General features: G+C 45.3%; 2 protein-coding genes across 3 annotated transcripts in view; one reads left to right on the top strand and one right to left on the bottom strand.

Annotated features, from left to right (window-relative positions):
* ELF2 (E74-like factor 2 (ets domain transcription factor)) overlaps window positions 1–5,191 on the top strand; it is a 30,852-nt gene extending 25,661 nt beyond the window's left edge. For both annotated transcript variants that reach the window (XM_009892171.1, XM_009892170.1), the window contains exons 6-8: window positions 2,153–2,345; window positions 2,693–3,046; window positions 3,474–5,191. In XM_009892171.1, the coding sequence (XP_009890473.1) occupies window positions 2,153–2,345; window positions 2,693–3,046; window positions 3,474–4,101 (1,175 nt within the window). In that variant the 3' untranslated portion in view covers window positions 4,102–5,191. The remainder of the gene's footprint in view (window positions 1–2,152; window positions 2,346–2,692; window positions 3,047–3,473) is intronic.
* Window positions 5,192–12,175: 6,984 nt separating this feature from the next.
* Window positions 12,176–16,161, bottom strand: CCRN4L (CCR4 carbon catabolite repression 4-like (S. cerevisiae)). The gene is made up of 3 exons (XM_009892174.1): window positions 15,711–16,161; window positions 14,440–14,709; window positions 12,176–13,411 (listed from the first exon to the last, which is right to left on the bottom strand). Exons 1-3 carry the CDS (start codon window positions 16,159–16,161, stop codon window positions 12,576–12,578), a joined length of 1,557 nt encoding a protein of 518 aa, XP_009890476.1. The 3' UTR covers window positions 12,176–12,575.
* Window positions 16,162–17,444: the final 1,283 nt, after the last annotated feature.

Below are 17,444 nucleotides of genomic sequence, written 5' to 3'. Positions count from 1 at the left end.
TGTGCAAAATCTGCTTTGTATTGAAGTTAAGATAGATAATAATCATGTCTAGCTCAGCGGCTGCTTACGGTGCTAGTTGGCGTGAGACCTTTCAGGAGTGGAGATGAGCCGTGTATGCTATGAAATAAGGCTTCTGTCTGCCCAGTGAGGTGCAGTCCATGTTTGTCTCCCGGGCTGGACTTAACTGGTGCTTAAGAGTGTCACAAATATAAACCTGCTCAGATAATACATTTTAGAGCCATGTCTTTCTCGTCCTCGGGAGTCTGTAAGCTTGGATTCATAGTGAGAGGAAAGTCTGGTTCTAAGGAGAAAGGGTTTAAAAATGGTTCAAAATTGTATTAAACATTCCTAAAATAAGCCTTTTGTGTTAAACACGTAGAAGCTGTAGTTGACATAGCAGCTTACCTGAAGTATCACTGGGTCTTACTGGTGATAGTAGATGGCTTCTGTGTAGTATAGGTATTGCATAGTCCTCCTGTAGAAAAAAGCTGTTATTTAGGTCAACATAGAGTATGAGGGAAAAGAAAAAAACCTGCTGAGTCATCAGCACCGTTCCTGCAGAAAAATTAAGCGCTTTAAGGAATGATTTCTCTTGAAATTTCTGTTTACTTCCCAATACCGAAGTCCGCTTTTATTTTTGTAAAGAATCTATTGCAGACCTACAGCATTTGGTGGTGGACCCGGAGATTCTATTTCTGAGGAGCTAAGGGGGGAAAAAAGAAAGATTAGTTCCCTGAAATCTAGGGTGATTTCAGGATTCCTGAGTTCTCTTGTTGACTCTTTACCCATATAGGTCCTATTCAGATGTCTCTGAAATCTAGTGGAAACTGGATTTTGGTAGCTCTTGAATCAGTACTTGCTGTTTATTGGAGTATGTGGTAAAATATATTTATTCTCTGTCTTTGAGGTGGTCTTCCAGAAGATGGAAACTATTTTTTTTTTTTTAACCCTTTGAGGTTTTTCAAAGATAGCTAACTTTTTGTAGTCTGAAACAGTGGTCTTTAACCTGTGTTAGTGCATTTTATTTGTCTTCAGCATGGCATAACAAGTGCTATGCTGGCCCACTAAATCTCAGGAATCAATGACCTTTTTTTGCGAAAAAAATATAAAATTATTTAATTTATTTTTATTTGGCCTATGTGACCTCCTGGAAGCATGATCAAATAAAGAATTGGGATTAACATTCTGAGGTTATTATTCTTGTAGCTCTTAGTTCTGCCTTCTCAGATAACTCGAGGAGTCTTCTCCATCCGTACAAATTGGAGTATGATCTGTTTTTTTTTTTTTTTCTTCTACTTCTCTTCCCCTTTTCCTAGATGCAAATGGTACAGTCAGAGTGCAGACAACCCCCATGTTATGCATGTTATGTTTTATGCCATCCTGATAGTCACTGTCGTACACCCCCTCTTGGGGTTCCTCCAGTGGAAGTGGTACACCTCTTGAATACTTGAGAAGTACATTAAATTTTTCTTCTGTAGACTGACTGCATTCTATATCCCCCTAATTACAGAAAAGTACATGGGACATCTGCCCTATGAATACTTGTAGGAAGAAATGGGACTGGATTTGGACATAGCAGGACATTGGTCACTGTGCAACATATATTTGAGAAGGGTCAGAACATTGGGCTGTCACCAGTCGGTGTGAGAGCCTTAGGTCCTGGACAGGAGGTTATGTCAATTTACCACAGTTGAGATGGTTTGTTATTGAAGGTTGTATGCCTTTTAAAAATTACTTATTTATATCCTCCTGTCCTTCAGTCTCATAAAATGCACTGGCATTTCCATTCCCTCTTTAAGCAAATACAAGAAGAAAATTCTGAGCTCATCCTGCCTCTGCCAAACAGATGTAGGTTGTAGCGATTTGGAACACCCTCCCACACTTCTTTTCCAGAACTGAGAACGGGCGCTGGATTGAACAAGCTCCTGTGCTATGTAGCAGATCACTTGGATTAGCTGCTTTTAGAAAGTAAATATTTATGGAAGCTTTACTAAACTTAACAGAATGAATGAATATGTACAGATTACATTACATACCATCCTCTGTGTCACATTTGCTTGTAAGGCAGATCATTCAGAGTTACCTATATATGGAGAACTTTCTGTTACCTTTAAAAATGGGTTTCTAATATTTAAATGCCTTCTGATTATAGGAAACACAACATACTTATGGGAGTTTCTTCTGGACCTTCTCCAGGACAAGAATACTTGTCCTCGATATATTAAATGGACTCAGCGAGAGAAGGGAATCTTTAAACTTGTGGACTCAAAAGCTGTCTCCAAACTATGGGGAAAACACAAAAACAAACCTGACATGAACTATGAGACTATGGGAAGAGCTCTGAGGTAAAAACTCTCGTATCCTTAAGTTATCTACTGTAATTTTAAATCTGCTTTTTAATTTTGCCTATAGAAATATAACAGTTCTGAAATTTTAAAAGCTTTGCCCTCTCGCTGTCTTAGCTGTTTCAAAAGCATGTCTTGTAGTTCCTATTGCTTTTTATGTAACCAGTTAATTTGCAATTTAATTCCCGAAGTATGTTGTTTTTTGCCAGTGTGCTCTGCCAGTTTCTTTCCTTCTTACGCTATAGGTTTTATTATGACTACTTCAGATTTTCTTGTTAGCATAGAATGAGGTTTTCTTTAAAATCTGTCACTGTGTTGGTTACTACTTAAATGTACTTTTCTTGCAGATATTACTATCAAAGAGGAATCCTTGCAAAAGTTGAGGGGCAGAGGCTTGTATATCAGTTTAAGGAGATGCCAAAAAATATAGTTGTCATAGATGATGACAAAAGTGAGTCCTGCAATGAAGATTTGTCAATGCCTACAGATGAGAAGTCATTGGAAAGAGCGTCTTTATCTGCAGAAAACCTTTTAAAAGCAGCAACCTCTGCACGCGGAGGAAAAAATTCCTCTCAGCTAAGCTGTACCAGAACAGAAAAAGCAGTCACCAGAGTTGTGAATATTGCCTCACCAGCGCATGATACATCGTCATCTCGCCCCTCAACTACCACTACTACCGTCCCAGCAACGACAGCTCCCAGGTTTGTATTAATGTGGCTTGGGCTTGTCATTTTTTGGATAGGAAGCTGTCTTTTAGGTTTTTGTTTTGTGTTTTAAATGTTAGAAATTGTTTCTGATTTGCAAGCAGCAACGTAACATGATAGAATACTATGAAAGCCTTGTTTATGAGATCAGAGCCAACTGTCAATATGCTTGCCCTCGAGCGTATTTTCAAATTATGTAGAGAGAGGGAGGGGAAAAAAGACATATGAATGCTGCTCAGTTTTCAAAGTCCTGTTGCTGGAAGTGCAAAAGGTTGTGTTTGGTGTTGGTTGGTTGTTTTGGTTTTGGTTTTCTTTTTTTAAAGAACCAGTTAAAAATCTGTAAATCCTAGATTTGTCTGTCCCTGTTGTCATCTCTAGTGGTGCCTTGAGTTTTGGCTTAAACACACACATCTTTATTTTGCAGGACTGTACGTGTGGCAATGCAAGTGCCTGTTGTAATGACCTCTCTGGGACAGAAAATCTCAACCGTGGCAGTGCAGTCAGTAAACGCAGGGTCACCGTTAATAACCAACACAAGCCCAACAACAGCCACAACTCCCAAGGTAGTAATCCAGACAATCCCTACTGTGATGCCAACCTCTGCTGAAAATGGAGAGAAAATCACAATGCAGCCTGCCAAAATCATTACAATCCCTGCCACGCAACTTACGCAGTGTCAGTTACAAACGAAAACGGGCCTGTCTGGGTCAGGAAGTATTAACATCGTGGGAACCCCGTTGGCTGTTAGAGCACTAACCCCAGTGTCTATAGCTCATGGGACACCAGTAATGAGACTATCGGTGCCTGCTCAGCAGGCATCTGGCCAGACTCCTCCCAGGGTGATTAGTGCAGTTATAAAAAGTCCAGAAGTTAAATCAGACACAGCGGCTTTAAAACAGGATCGTGAAGTGAAAACACTGCAGCTGGTAAAAGAAGAGAAGCCGGCAGATGGAAGCAAGACTGTGACCCACGTAGTAGTAGTTAGCACGCCCTCAGCTATTGCCCTTCCTGTAGCGATGAAAACAGAAGGAATCATAACATGCGAGAAATGAAGAATAGGTTGCTTCCAGCATGGACTTCTAGACTGTTACGGTTTTGAATATATTGACGTAATTGGGGGAGGGAAGTGGATGTGATCACCAAGTCGAAAAGGAGAGTTTTGAAATGTTAATAAACATGCATATGTTGGAAGACTTACTGGAAAAAAAGTTTATTTTCCCGTGTTTCAGTGGGAGTTGAACCACATTGATATGCTGACAAAAACTGCCTCTTCCAGTTGGGAAACAGCTGAACCTGTGGAGAAGGAAAGATAGAGGGACTGAACAGGGACCAAACAGTTCACTACGTTACCCGTTACCAAGTTACACTAAGGCCTGGAACACTAAGAGAGTCGTGTGAGAGGTTTGCTTTGGTCTTTAGTTGTCAGAGGGAGAGGAAAGTCTCATTGTTACAAATGGCAAATTTGATGCATTTTATATGCATACCAGCAATTACTACTGTGTGCCCACAGTACTCAACTGGTGCTATGTGAAAAACTCTGCTACTAGGTGTTGTAGAATGTGAAATAAAGGAGAAGATTAAGGAGCTTCTAAAAGAAGACAGAGACCGAGAGGGATTTTTGTATCATACAGCTTAAGCAGATTCAAAATGAAAGCCTTAGACTGATTTTCAGTTACCTTTCTTGAAATAAGCTAATGGCTTGTTTGTGTAAAGCTTTTTTATTAAAACAAATTTTTTAAAAATCTTGTACCTAGCACAGTATTGTTATAGAATTACATGTAACATATTTTGTATGGTAGTTAAAAGTCTGTCTAAATTTCTTAATTGTGGACAAAATAGCGGCAGGCTTTCCGCCTTCTGCTGTAACATGCCTGTGTCTCTCACTTAGCCTTGACATCCGTGCATACATTTCAGTTTCAGCTCTACTCTGTCACTTGAAAGGTCACGCCCAGCATGAGCTTTTGTCAGGTAGTTCTAAACCTGTAAATTTTTTTTTAGTTGAAGTTAAGAGGGAAGTACCAGTGTTCAGAATGAACTATAATAGTTTGTATATTCAACATTTGAAGTATATTCTATTTTGTTGTACTCTTGTTTCAAAGTGTATTCAAGTAGGTTTTACTGAAATATAGAAACGAAATTTAACGGTGTTTGGTCTGCTTTTTATTTTTTTGTTTTTCCCTGTCAACCTATTAACCTTTTTTTCTGCTTCTTTGAAATCTTCCAGGCATTCAGCCTAAGATAGCTGATACAGTGTGGAAGTTTGGAACTCCTCACTGCACCGGTACTCCGAACGGCTGCTGTCTCACACAGTACACGGAAATGTTTTTCATTGACGTATCTGAGAAGCTTGCGGTAGTTGGTGAGGTAACTTCTGACAGGGGTCTAGTTCTCTTAACGCTTTTTCAGGCGGGTGAGCACATGCAATGTTCTTGCATTGTGGCTGATCGCATGAGTGCGTGTGGAATAATAACTGGAGTAGCTTAAGAAGTTACTGCCCTCCAGCTGACAGGTGATAACTTTGTGTGCTCTCCCGATTGTTTTAACGCAAAGAAGACAGAGTTTGCTTAAATGACTCAGAGGATCAATAACTTCTAGAGCTCTGTGAACTACCCAACTATTCCTTCAGCTACACGTTAATTTCCTAAGGCTGCACTGCAAAGGAAAGGTAGAAATAAGCAGACTTGGCTACTCCAGTGTACTCATCTCTCTAATGATCTGATAGAGGCAAGCTGAAAGCATCCGTAGGTAGAAACTCTGAAAAAAGAGAAATACTAAGTTATACTGCTGGTTCTTTTGGTGTTGTTGCCGTTGACCTTTCCAACTATTAATATTTTGGCTTCAGCACAAATACATGACTTTAGGTAGATTTTTTTTTTTTTTTTCCCACTGAATGAATTATCTGAATAGATTTTCCGTTTAGAATTGCACTGAAGTTATGGGTATCATGATACGTTACTTCAGGGTAAAGTTCAGGTGAGAACACACAGTACCCGAATTACTCCATAGTTGCAGTCCGTGTGCAAGAGTTTGGCTTAAAATAGATGCAGGGTAGCTTACCCTGTTTTCATGGGGACCACGCTGGCGCTACAACACTGACTAGAGAAGCAGCACATCAGCTTGTGGGTGCCCCGTGGCATCTCCAGTTGCTAGTGAGATGCCCTGGAAAGTCTCCAGAGTGGGAACTTGGGTAATCTTGAAGTAATTTAAGTCTAAATGACTAAGTACTTCATGCCTGGAGGAGCAATTTTAACAGAAATAGGGAACTGAGGTCTTCAGTAATGATAAAGGAGACCAGAATTAAATACTTACGTTGGAGGTTGGTTTTTTCCCTTTAACTTTTAATCCTGAAAAATGAATCGCCTATAGAGCCCTAGCAGTAAGCCCCATTCTTCCCTTCGACTGGTAAGAAATGCGGGAATAGCTTCATACAGCCAGGCCAGCATGTAGGGAACTTTGAAAGCCTTCTGAAAAAGGGATTATTTTTCATGCTCCAAGCAAGGAAGCAGAGTTTAAGAACAAATGAATGAACAAGCTGAAGCAAGTAAAACTAGCGTGGTGTAGAAGGCAGCAATCCCTTCCACCAGCAGTTAACCCAAAGAAGCAAAGGTTTTTATAGATGAGCTGTTTGTGGCCTGGGGTAGAGCACAAAGACTCCTTCACAGGAGGAAATGTGGGAGTATGAAGAGGATTATGTTGCCAAGCAAGAGGTAGGACGGAAAGGGAAGTAGGGGGAAGCTGGGCAACAGGTTGATTAATTTGTTAGTGTGAGAGGCACTTATGTTGTGGGTAAAGGGAAATGGAGCAGTGTGAAGAGAGGTAGGTAGAACAAATTGGAGCTAGAAGATGAGAGAAAAAAGCATTTTTAAACCCACATTTCTAAGTCTTTTCTGTAAGAAAGCCTTTTCTAAATGGCTGTTACTTGATCGTATATGAGAGAGAGGTGCTGTATCTCAGAGCATGAAATGTCTTTCTGAAGTATTTGTAGTGAAGACCTTTCCGACACCTAATTTAGCTACACTGGAAGTCAAATGGGGACAAACTATCTTCCTGGAAATCGATAAGGATCTCCAGCTGATGATCTCCTTCTCTTAAGCTAGAGCCAAGACTTCATCATGTAATGGCAAAAATGAAAGGAATGAAAGTGCACATCTCCACTACTGGTGAGATAAGCAGCTCGCTGCCGTGCTCCCAGACGCTGCTGTTGCTGTCGGTGCTGCATCGTGCCACAGAACTGGCGATGGTGCTTTGGCTCTCTCCCCTGGCCACCCGGTGAGCGGCACACACTACCAGCTGCTCGAGGACCTTTAACAGAGGTTTCTTAAGTGCTGTGAAAATGTCAGGCTGTATGAGGATGTGCCGTAACTGAAACGGAAAGGGTACTTAACCCGGCTTCAAACAGCAAAGACCCTTTTTGTTAAGCTTTCCGTGTATGCCTTTGTACTCCTCACTTTGTTTTTAATTTAGCTGCTAGCTGGAAGTACAGACAGGTTTGGTTTTTTTTGTCACAGCTGGGAAGTGATTTCAGCTATCTGCCTAAGCACAGCTCTTCCGCATTGCTTTGTGTGCGCATGGTTCCTACGCGTTGTTCTGAGACCCGGTTGTTCTTCAGAGGTGGTATGTAATCTAGGTAACGAGCCTTGCTTCTTACAAGAAGCGGCCTCTCCCTGAGGATTTCTACAGCTCAGGGTCAGAGGGGCAAGATTCCCACCTGTACCTGAAGATGTCAGATCATTCTCTAGGTCTGTGCAAGTTTGCTTTTCCACATACTGCTTTATGCTGACATAATTACCGTGTGGGCAAGAAATGTTTTTACTGGTGGTGTTGGAGGACGTGACCTCAGGATGAGGGGGCTTTGGTCAGGTTCGTAACATCTGAAACAGACAAAGGAACACTGAAATGTTGGAGAAGTTAATATCTAGCTGTACTCCTAGACTTTTGCAATCCCGTTGAAAACCCTATTATTTTGTCCATGTGTGACAGCGGGACTACCTTTTATATCTGAAGCTGGTGGCTCAAGTAGAAGGGTCCAGGCTTAACTTATCCTTGGCAAGTAGAATCTTCTCTAGATGTGTGGGTGGAATGAAACTAGTGCGAAGTGAGCTTTACACAGAAGGCTTTGAGACATACACAGCCATGGTATCACTGATAATACAGATATAAATACGAACATTTTATTTTTCAGATAACTACTATAGTAAGTTATAGGATGGGCAGGGTAATGCTGTGTAATCCATAGGGGGGAAAAATTAACTGAGTTGCAACTGGGAATAAAGATCTGAGTATCAACATTTCTGGGTTGTGGCAAGAAAAGTTGAAAGGGGAATCCTATTGCGGAGACCACCGTTTCTGTTACTCTCTCTTGGACAAAGTCCATCTTTGCTTAGCCAAGGGTTCTGTGCCTTGACACAACTCAAGTGATCCGGGTAAAGCGTGCTGCAGGGAAGGCTGAGCTCTAGGGACCCTCTGCTAATTGATTTCATCAACTTGAGGGCTTCAGAGAATTACATCTGAGCTGGTCAAGGATCGGTGAGCCAGGCGCAGTCAAGAGTTGATGAGAAAGGGGAGAGGTGTCTGCAATGAGTTCTTACTCACCGTGACACGTGCAGCAGGGATCTCAGTTAGGCGTGAAGATTGTCACAGCCAGAACAAGCTAAATTCAATTTCTGCTTTGTAGAGACAGTTCAAATAGCAGGTATTAAGCTTATTAAATGAAGAAGATCCAAGTGACGCTATCTACTTCTGATCTGATCGTTCTCCAGGAGACATAGTGTTTTAATAAGCTTGCAACAGCTTCTGCCTTTCAGCAAATTAAATAAGTGGGTCATTTCTTCCTTCAGCTAGCTTGAGGGTGAGGGAAAAGTGTCACTGCTAAGCTAATGCAGCTTTTATTCGAGATTAGAGCAAGGGATCTGTTGAGACTTTTTTTAGCCTTGGTGTGCTTATAAGGGAGACAGCCACAAGAAGAGCTTTGAAGACATTTTTACTGTAGGAGTCATGCTGCTACAGAAGAAAAAAAAATTAAAAACCTTCCTGCTTCTTCCTGTGAAAAATATTTAGTGTGCTGATATTTATAGCCGGCAAAAGCATTTCAGTGCTGCAGGCCTGCCTCTGGCTGAATAAAACAAAGCAAGAGCAATCTTTCGCTGAAGTTTTCCAAAAGTCTGTCTGCAAAATATATTTTATAACAAGTACTGGAATAAAAGGGTGAGGCTGACTGGGAGGTTACCTTGAATAAAAGGTTGTCTACCTTTTAATAAAGTACAGCAGAAAGGGTTCACCGTTGTGCTATAGCAGGGATGTCTGATTTTCCGAATGTGATAATATTAAGAATCGCCTTGTGATGGGGAGAGTCCCCAGCCTTTTCGCAGTTCTTCCACCCTCCCCTCGCCTTCAAAATTACCCTTTAAGGACATGAAGCAGTGAAGATCTACTGTCACGTGTCCGGGGTGAAATAAGAATCCCAGCCCTTTCCACTTTGGGAGAGCTCTGCGATGATGGCAATATCGTACAAATCATGCTGTTTCTCCAACAGTTTGGTTTCTTTTGTAGGCAAGTTAGCGTTGAAAGCCACAGTCTGACTAAAATGGCACAAGGATCGTCCAGATACCAAATATCGTTACTGTGAGAGTGATGGTGGGAGTTTTGTAGCTGCAATAGTTTAGCTCCTGCTGGTAAACAAAGCCTGCCATAATCAGTGCGATGGCTCTGTGCCCTGGCAGCGGTCACACGGTGCCACATTGATGGACGCCCTCGGCTGTCCTTAGGAAAATGGAGCTGCTTCTGCAAAAGTAAACTGGAAATTAAGGGCTTTTTGGTGGTGATGTGGGTTTTTTTTCGTGTTTGTTTGGGACATTTTTGTTTTTTAAAGGCAGCTCTGAGAACAGTATTACCCTTGCTCTCAAGTCACGGCTTTCTACCACAAGTGAAGTTTCTTCAAGAAACTGCCAAAACGGTGTGGATGGAAACTCCGCCTTCTGGTGTGACTTTTTGTGGTAGACGAGTAAGGATTTGCCTTATTACAGGTGCCATCTTACAGGTCTGCGTTGTGGTGTTGCTTTTAGAAGTGCTTAGCTACAGATGACTGATACTCCGTTAATGGGCAATTGTATTATTTCTCCTCCTTGCAAAGACCATTTGAGGGAAGATCCTAAGAGGAGAGAATGCTGAAGGAGCAGTGCTGCAGCTCATCGCCTCAGAGAGCAATTGAGGGCAGCCGGCAGCGTGAAAAAGGAGCCGTCTCAGCCTAGCCGGTATGAAAACCTTATGGCAGGGATGGTCCAAGTTCTGCCTTTCTGTGGGGTGTTAGGAGTGTCTCATCTCTGGCCCAGAATCTCCCCCAAAGGGGCCACCCCGTCTAGCTTCCAGGGACACGGTTTGCTCTTTCTGAAATTTCCCTGCCTGGCAGTAGTTGATAGGTCGCATGTGCCTGGTACGAGTATTCACCAAGGCAGTCCGGCTCCTTGGTTGTAAAATCCTTTCTGTCTGGGGGATGTCAAATCCATACTTGCTAGAAGAGTCCTGCGTCCCAGGCTGGTTAGAGGGGCCTCAGCTCCTCTGCTTGGAAGGGTCAGGAACACGTGCAGAGCATGTTCCAGCTGTGCAACACAGCGCTTCATTCATTTGCCGGAAAGGGAAGGTGTTTGTGTGGGAATTTGGGACTTCCAGTTGCCAGACTCTGCATTTCACTTACCAGCAACACAAGTACAATAATTTATGGGCTGTGTAAAGCACGTACCTGTGGCATTTCTTGCTCTTCAAACGACGTTTTAAAAGAAAGTGACAAATGTAGGTGCCTGTTGTGAGCAGCCAGCTCTGCCAGGCATGCTTAGCATTCCTCGGGGAGGAACACTCGCACCCTGCTTTGCAGTGCTGGCCAGGTTTGTAGGTCTATAGAACTGTCAGAAAAAGTAATATTTACAGTAATATAGAGTTTATCCTTCACCTGTAGCTAGGGGAGGGAGCAGCTTAACATAGCTAAAGGTAACTCCCTTCCCTCCAGGCTTGCTGTGGAATTTGGGCGTTGCAGGTTTGAGAAAGAGCACTCACAGTGAAAGCAAAGCAGCCGTGCGAACGTGCCAGTTAGGACTGCGGGGTCGGGGGAGAGAGCTCTGCGATGGGCGGCATCACCACTAGCTTGGAGCTCGAACAGCCACTAGTTGAGACAGACCGCCTACTTACGATAGGGAAATGAAAAAGATGGCAGCGGAGACGTTACTTTTTTTTTTCCCCAAAGACTTTTATTAATAAACACCTGGAACATTTAAGAGTTACTACAGGCCTTACTTTACATGGAAGTACTGCTTTATTTGCTCTGCCTCATCTTTCTCAACTCTCTAAATGTCAGCCCAACTCCAACTGTTGTCTCTCTTCCCTCCTCTCCCGGCATAGTGGCATGTTTCCAAGCCATACATACAAGACCTACGTCATACCCAGGAGCACCAGAGTTACCGTACTAACACAGCTCTGCTGTGGTGTAGGTGCTTAGCCAGAGTTCCCCTGGGCCACGGAAGGAGGCTCCTGAACACTGTCGCTGTAGGATTTCAAGTCGGATGCAGGATCACCGACTTCTCTCAATAAATAAATTTCATCTTCTAACAGGTTCCAGTGTAGCTTTAGATTCTGAAGATAAATAAAAGAAAGTCTTTTCAACATGAAGATTGGCCCTTTACTGAAACAGCAAGATTTGACAAGACTACAAATTTAAACCATTTAGAAAAGTAATACTCGAAGCAAGAGGAGGAAATGCTCCCGGGTAGGTGTGTCCTCTGGAGGGAAGCAGAGAAGAGACAAAGATAACAGTCACTGGGTATACATACCTACAGGCCGTACGTGTGTAACGGACACATGCACATTCATCTGGAAAAGTGAGGATATTGCTATATGATGTAGAATAGTTTGCCTCTATTTCCTCACCTGCTCTTACTGGAGGGGGACCTTCCTCACACTGCGCTATTATCCATTCACTTTTAATGACATTGTCATCTCGAGTCATGTGAAAATGTAACATGAGCTTAGATTTGTTCACGTCTGAACTGCGTTAAACTTCTTTTGTATTGCAACAGAAAAAGATTTAAGAGAATCTCACTGAGTAGTCGAGCCTCCTTCCCTTTGGTACTTGCACAAGCTTGACATGAAATAAATAAAATTAGCATGCTCTCAGGGCAAGTTGTATTACAAACACACGTGTTTTGATTTAAATACTAAGGCCTCCGCATTCATTAGAGGATTAAATCCTTAAACACGGGGGTTAGTGAAAGGATAAAGCTCATTTGCCTTCCGGTTCTCAAACCCCGGCACGGCAAGAACACCACGATGAGAACACTGGCTCCTTTCTTCCTCCCTTGGAGGCTCCAGAGAGATTAACAAGCGCTGAACGGCAAGTGTAACTCCAAACGAGTGCCCGTAATAATAATGTTTCGTCAAGAGTATTTCCTCACCCTTCAATAGCTCCCAGCTTCAAAAGTCTTCTCTAAAATAAAATAGTGGTGAGTTAAGACACTGCAATACCAGGTGGCGTTCCAACCCATTACAGCAGTCTGTCGGGGTCTTGATTAAAACTAAAGTCACACACCAGGGACAGGTGATCGGAAGGGTAATTGAATGATGGCAGCCTGTTGGGCCCAATTTGCTCTTCAGTCAGCAAGCCCAGGGCTGAGTTCACGTTCAAGGCGTGCTGGGAATACCAGATATAATCCAGTGTGTGCCGGCACTCTCCCGAGGGCCGGATCTTCCAGGTGGTGTACGGGGGCTCTGACTGCCCGTCGGGGCTCAGCAGCTTGTAGGCGCTGTTTAAGTTGAGGCTGGAGTTGGAAAATTCTCTGTAGACCTCCTCAGTTGGCTCCGCGTTGAAGTCTCCGCAGATGATCAGAGGGATCTTCGCACCTTGGGTAATATTCTTCAAGTTCTGGAGAAGATCGCAGCCTTGCGCGGACCGAAACCTCTCCCAGCCGGTACGGGCTTTCAGGTGGGTGACGGCAATGCAGAACAGTCTTCCAGTTTCATTGCACTTCAGCGTCTGAGCTATGGCCACTTGGTTGGTCTTCAGCTTCATGGCGGTTAGACGGATGTTGGCGCTGTTGATGAGCTCAAAGCGGTCTTTGAGGAAAAACAAGGCGCAGCCGTCCGGCCCGTTGTTCTGCTCCACATCGAGGCACGGGGACCACGGCTTCGGGAAGAACGTACACTGGTAGCCCAGGCGGCTGAGGAGCGGCTCAAAGGTGTCAAAGTAGTGGTCGACTTCTTGCAGGCACAAGATGTCAGGTTTGTACGCAAGGATTTCCTCCAGGATGAGGCACTTCCTCTCTTCCCATTTCAGAGCTTCCATGGGGCACTGGACGAAGTTGTCTTTGCCTTCTCCGAGAGCTGAAATTAGCAGGGAGAGAAAAAGGAAAAAAAAAAAAAAAGAAGTTACCGATAGCTAAAATGGGCTGTTTTCCTCCAGGTTTTGCGGAGGCGAGAGGGAAGGCTCTGTCACAGTGCAAGATGGTTACAACGGGACCTGGCATGAGGCTTCCGCAACACTTCGCTTTCTCTGTGAAACAGGCGTACGTCAGTTTACGTGCAGGTGATGGGTCTCCCAGGAGGAGCTGCTGACTTTGAGGGTGCCAGGCTTGCCAACGGGGGTGAGAACCCTGTCGCAAAACACTGAAGTCTCTCCAAAAAAAACCCAAATCTCTCCAAAAAAAGTAAGTTCCCTTTACAGATAGAAGTTAGATGAAAGACTTTTCTGCCCCCCTCGTCCCAAAAGTCACTATGCTGCAGCAAGTGCTTCCACATGTGGCTGCCACAGATTAAGCCCAAGAAAAAAATGCAGTGGGATGGGAGGGATTTAACTGCCGAATGTTAAGGCAATCCCCCCGTGGGGGATTTCCCACCCCAAAAGATTTTAAGATGAGGCTGTTGCATAAGTCGGTTTACAGCCTTAATTTTAGGGGTCTGAGAAGAAAATTATTTTGAGGAATTAAGAATTGCCTTAACAGATCTGAATCCCGGAAAAGCTCACTGATAATCAGAAAACTGTAGAGAAGCTTTACAAAGAATAAAATCTGTGTAAGGATGTGTCTTTTCTGGGGGTTAAAACCTATCTAAAAGTGATGGGTCACCGCTTTTTGAATACACTGTGTTCAGTTAAGACAGGCATTCAGAGCTACCGTTGGCATCACAGTTGCAAGGAGAGATCTTTTGTCCTTTCCCACAGAACAGAAGGCAAACCACTACTTCAAGTGCTGAAAATTTCCCTGCCCTGGTCCTCAGTCAGCTGTGCCCCACATAATCCACCTCTCCTCCTTTGCCCTGCCAATCCCAGGCATGCCTAATTACAGCTGCTTTTAAAGGTTTTCATTGCTGCGTTTGCTCTCGAGGTCACACCTTGAGCTCAGAGGAGCTCCTACCTTGGGCAAGGATGTTCCACTGCATCACCCGAATGGGGCGGTGGTTACTGACGGCGTTTTTCTTCAGGTCCACGAAGTCCCTCTGAAACCGGGGCGGCCGCTTCTGCAAAACGATCTGACATTCCTCCAGCAATTCCTTGGGGTCTATAGGATCCAGCCGTGCCGGGTCCGGCTGCTCCAGGCAGTCCTGGTGCTGGGACACGGCGCTGCTGCTCAGCGTCTTGGCGAGCGCGCTGTAGAGCCGGCTGGTGCTGTTTCCCATGGAACACACTGGAAAGGGGGGGGAAAAAAAAAAAAAAGGTGTTAAGAGATGTCTGCCGTGACTCTTCCCAGCACTTGGGTACCTTACAGACAGCCTTGTTCCGGCGCCAGCAATTTGTGGTCTGTGCAGGAGCCCGTTCCTGAATCTGAGATGAAATAAGAAGGATGCAGAGATAGGGTTGGTGCTGTCCACGCTCTCACCGTGTTTTGCTCGTTATCAGGGGCTGCTAACCTCGGCAGCACATCTGCTTAAAGGCATCGTGCAGATGCCTGCTTAGGGAAGAAAGGAGTCTTTCATGTGGAATAGTGGGGCCAAGATTAACTTCCGCACATGCTGTAGGAAACAGCATAAATTGAATGTATTTTTTCCCCTCCTCACAGAGGAGAGAGCCCAGCAGGTAGACAAGTACTGCCTGCTCCTTATTTCGTGTGCAGCGTTTATCTCTAACGGAGACGGCGCTCCGTGCAGCCCAGTACCCTGTGCCTGTGTGGGATGCAGGGTGACTCATTCCCTCAGGTTAATATTTAATAGGAATTTCTGATCAGCGCTTCATTTGCCCCGAAAGCAGCGACGTTTTCATGAGCGCGGCCGTATGCTTCTGCCGGCTTAGACCTTGGGGTGGGGAGTGGAGAAGAAAGGGTTCTCTCCACCTCCCCTTCTCCTCCCTATGCTCCTTCCCCTCACTCTCCCATCGGCTCCTCGCTCCTTCCCGCTGTGCCCCAGCTCACAGAATGGTCAGGGCTGGAAGGGACCTCTGGAGATCATCTAGTCCAGCAGCTTCCCCGGTCCTGCAGTCCTTTCCAGGCTGCAGCGACCTCCGGCGCCTTTGGCCATCTCCAATGCAGATACACAGCCATCCACCAGTTCTCACCATTAATGCCCGCTAGCAGTTAGCTCTGTGTCTCCTGCAGGGAGGTCCCCCGTCCCACATCGGGTCACATCTGCCATGGGGCGGTGAGTGTGCGTGTGTGTGTCCATCCATCACGCTCTGTTCTGTCCTTTGGCTTACACGCAGGACCCCTTAGCAGGGGTCGAGCAGCAGAGCCATCCCTGTCAGCCCTCATGACTGTCGTGCGATAAAGTACCCCCTTCTCCTGCTCCACACGAACACCACCAGTACCACCGCGGAGCTGCGAACGCCCAGAGGCTGAGCTGACTGCAAACACGCAGGAGACTCTTCGCGTTAAGGGCAGCTGCAGAGGAGTTTGCAGGGAGCTCAAGATATTCCTGCCCATCTCCGCAGCGAGCCCTCGGCGCCGCCATGCATGCCCCCAACGTCTCTTCCAACCCTTCCTCAGCGGGAGGACACTGCTCTCAAGTGCCACCTTTGCCACCGCGGCCAGGTGCTCTGCCCAGGCGGCGTGCCTGGACGCTCGGTTTCCCTTCAACCGCGGGCAGGAGGAGCAGCGCTCGCACCACAGCAACTTGCACAAGAGGCACCGCTGACACAGCTCCCTCATCGCCTCAACTTTGTTGCCCTGAAGGCATTTTTGCAAAGGTAATCTCCAGCAAAGGAACTTCAGCGTTGCATCGCTGTTGGCCCGCGGCAGATTTTATGTAAGCTTCTTTGTACCTCTGAGTTGCTTAAAAACGGAAGAGGCTCATCATCTCGCGGCAGATTTTGGGGCGCTGCCCAACACAGTTGTGTGTTCAGGCTTTGATAGCCTGACCGACAGCTTCGTACCTACCAGTCATAAGAGCTGGTGACAGACATACAGCAGTGACAGACCTGGCTAGAGGGGAAGGCAGGAAGATGGAAGCCCTAACAGTTCTATAAATGCACTTAGAAGGAGTAAAAGAGAAAAGAAAGAGCCTGCAGCAGGAGCCTCATGTCATTGTCGTTAGGAAAATGGGTATGTTTAAAGATACTTAAAAAATGCTTGCTTTAACATATGTTTTGTATGTGTAGAGTGGAGTAGTGTCTCTGAACAGTTCTAAGAAAGTTGTAAATTGGGAATTTAAATTGCAGGTAGGACATCACTCCCCATCTCCATCTTTTTAGTTAATGTACTGCAAGTTCCTCAAACGGAGACGTGAGCTTGGGCTCACAACCGTGAATGTATTTCTTTGGAAACTGTGGTTTAAAGCCTCCCAGTTTCTGCAGTCTTTCTTAGTTTACAATTCCTGTCAAGAAGCCAAGTACCACTGAAGCGGGAGAAATGCCATTTAACAGTGAGGGAAGCGGGCCCAAACATGAAATCCCAAAGCAGGATGCTGACGCAGCTGGGAGGTGATGGGGAAACAGGAAGGAAAGCATGCTCTGTACTGGTTACAGAGGGCTCCAGCTCACACAGCACCAGAGCTGCCAGGCAGAAACACCCAAAAAATCAATAGAGCTTTTAATGACAGCTCCGCAGGGAGCGCCTCGCCTATTTTTGGGGTAGGTACAACCCATAGTTAAGCGCTGCAACTGGAGAGAAGCACAGTGTTCTTCTACCGCTGGGATGCCATCAGCAGCCGAGTGCAGCCACTAGCCCTACGCCCCCCACAGCTCTGCCCCAAAGGCATGTCCCAGCCCTCCCCTCCGGGCACAGCACCAGCTCGGTGGTGGGGAGCCCATGGGTGGCTCCCCATGGTGGGGAGCTCCTGCCATGCCATGGATGAACACGGCTCACGCAAGGCTTGCCAAAGGAGTAACAGGGAGTTATTCCGCTCCAAGAAGGCATCCAAGCAGCCCTGAGGAGAAGGACCTGGGGGTGCCGACTGATGAGAAGCTCAACATGAGCCAGCAATGTGCAATCAC

The sequence above is a fragment of the Charadrius vociferus genome, unplaced genomic scaffold (genome assembly GCF_000708025.1).
Source record: "Charadrius vociferus isolate BGI_N301 unplaced genomic scaffold, ASM70802v2 scaffold199, whole genome shotgun sequence".
Classification (NCBI taxonomy): Eukaryota; Metazoa; Chordata; class Aves; order Charadriiformes; family Charadriidae; genus Charadrius; species Charadrius vociferus.
Note: the sequence above shows the minus strand (reverse complement) of the source record. Positions and strands in the feature narration are given on the sequence as shown.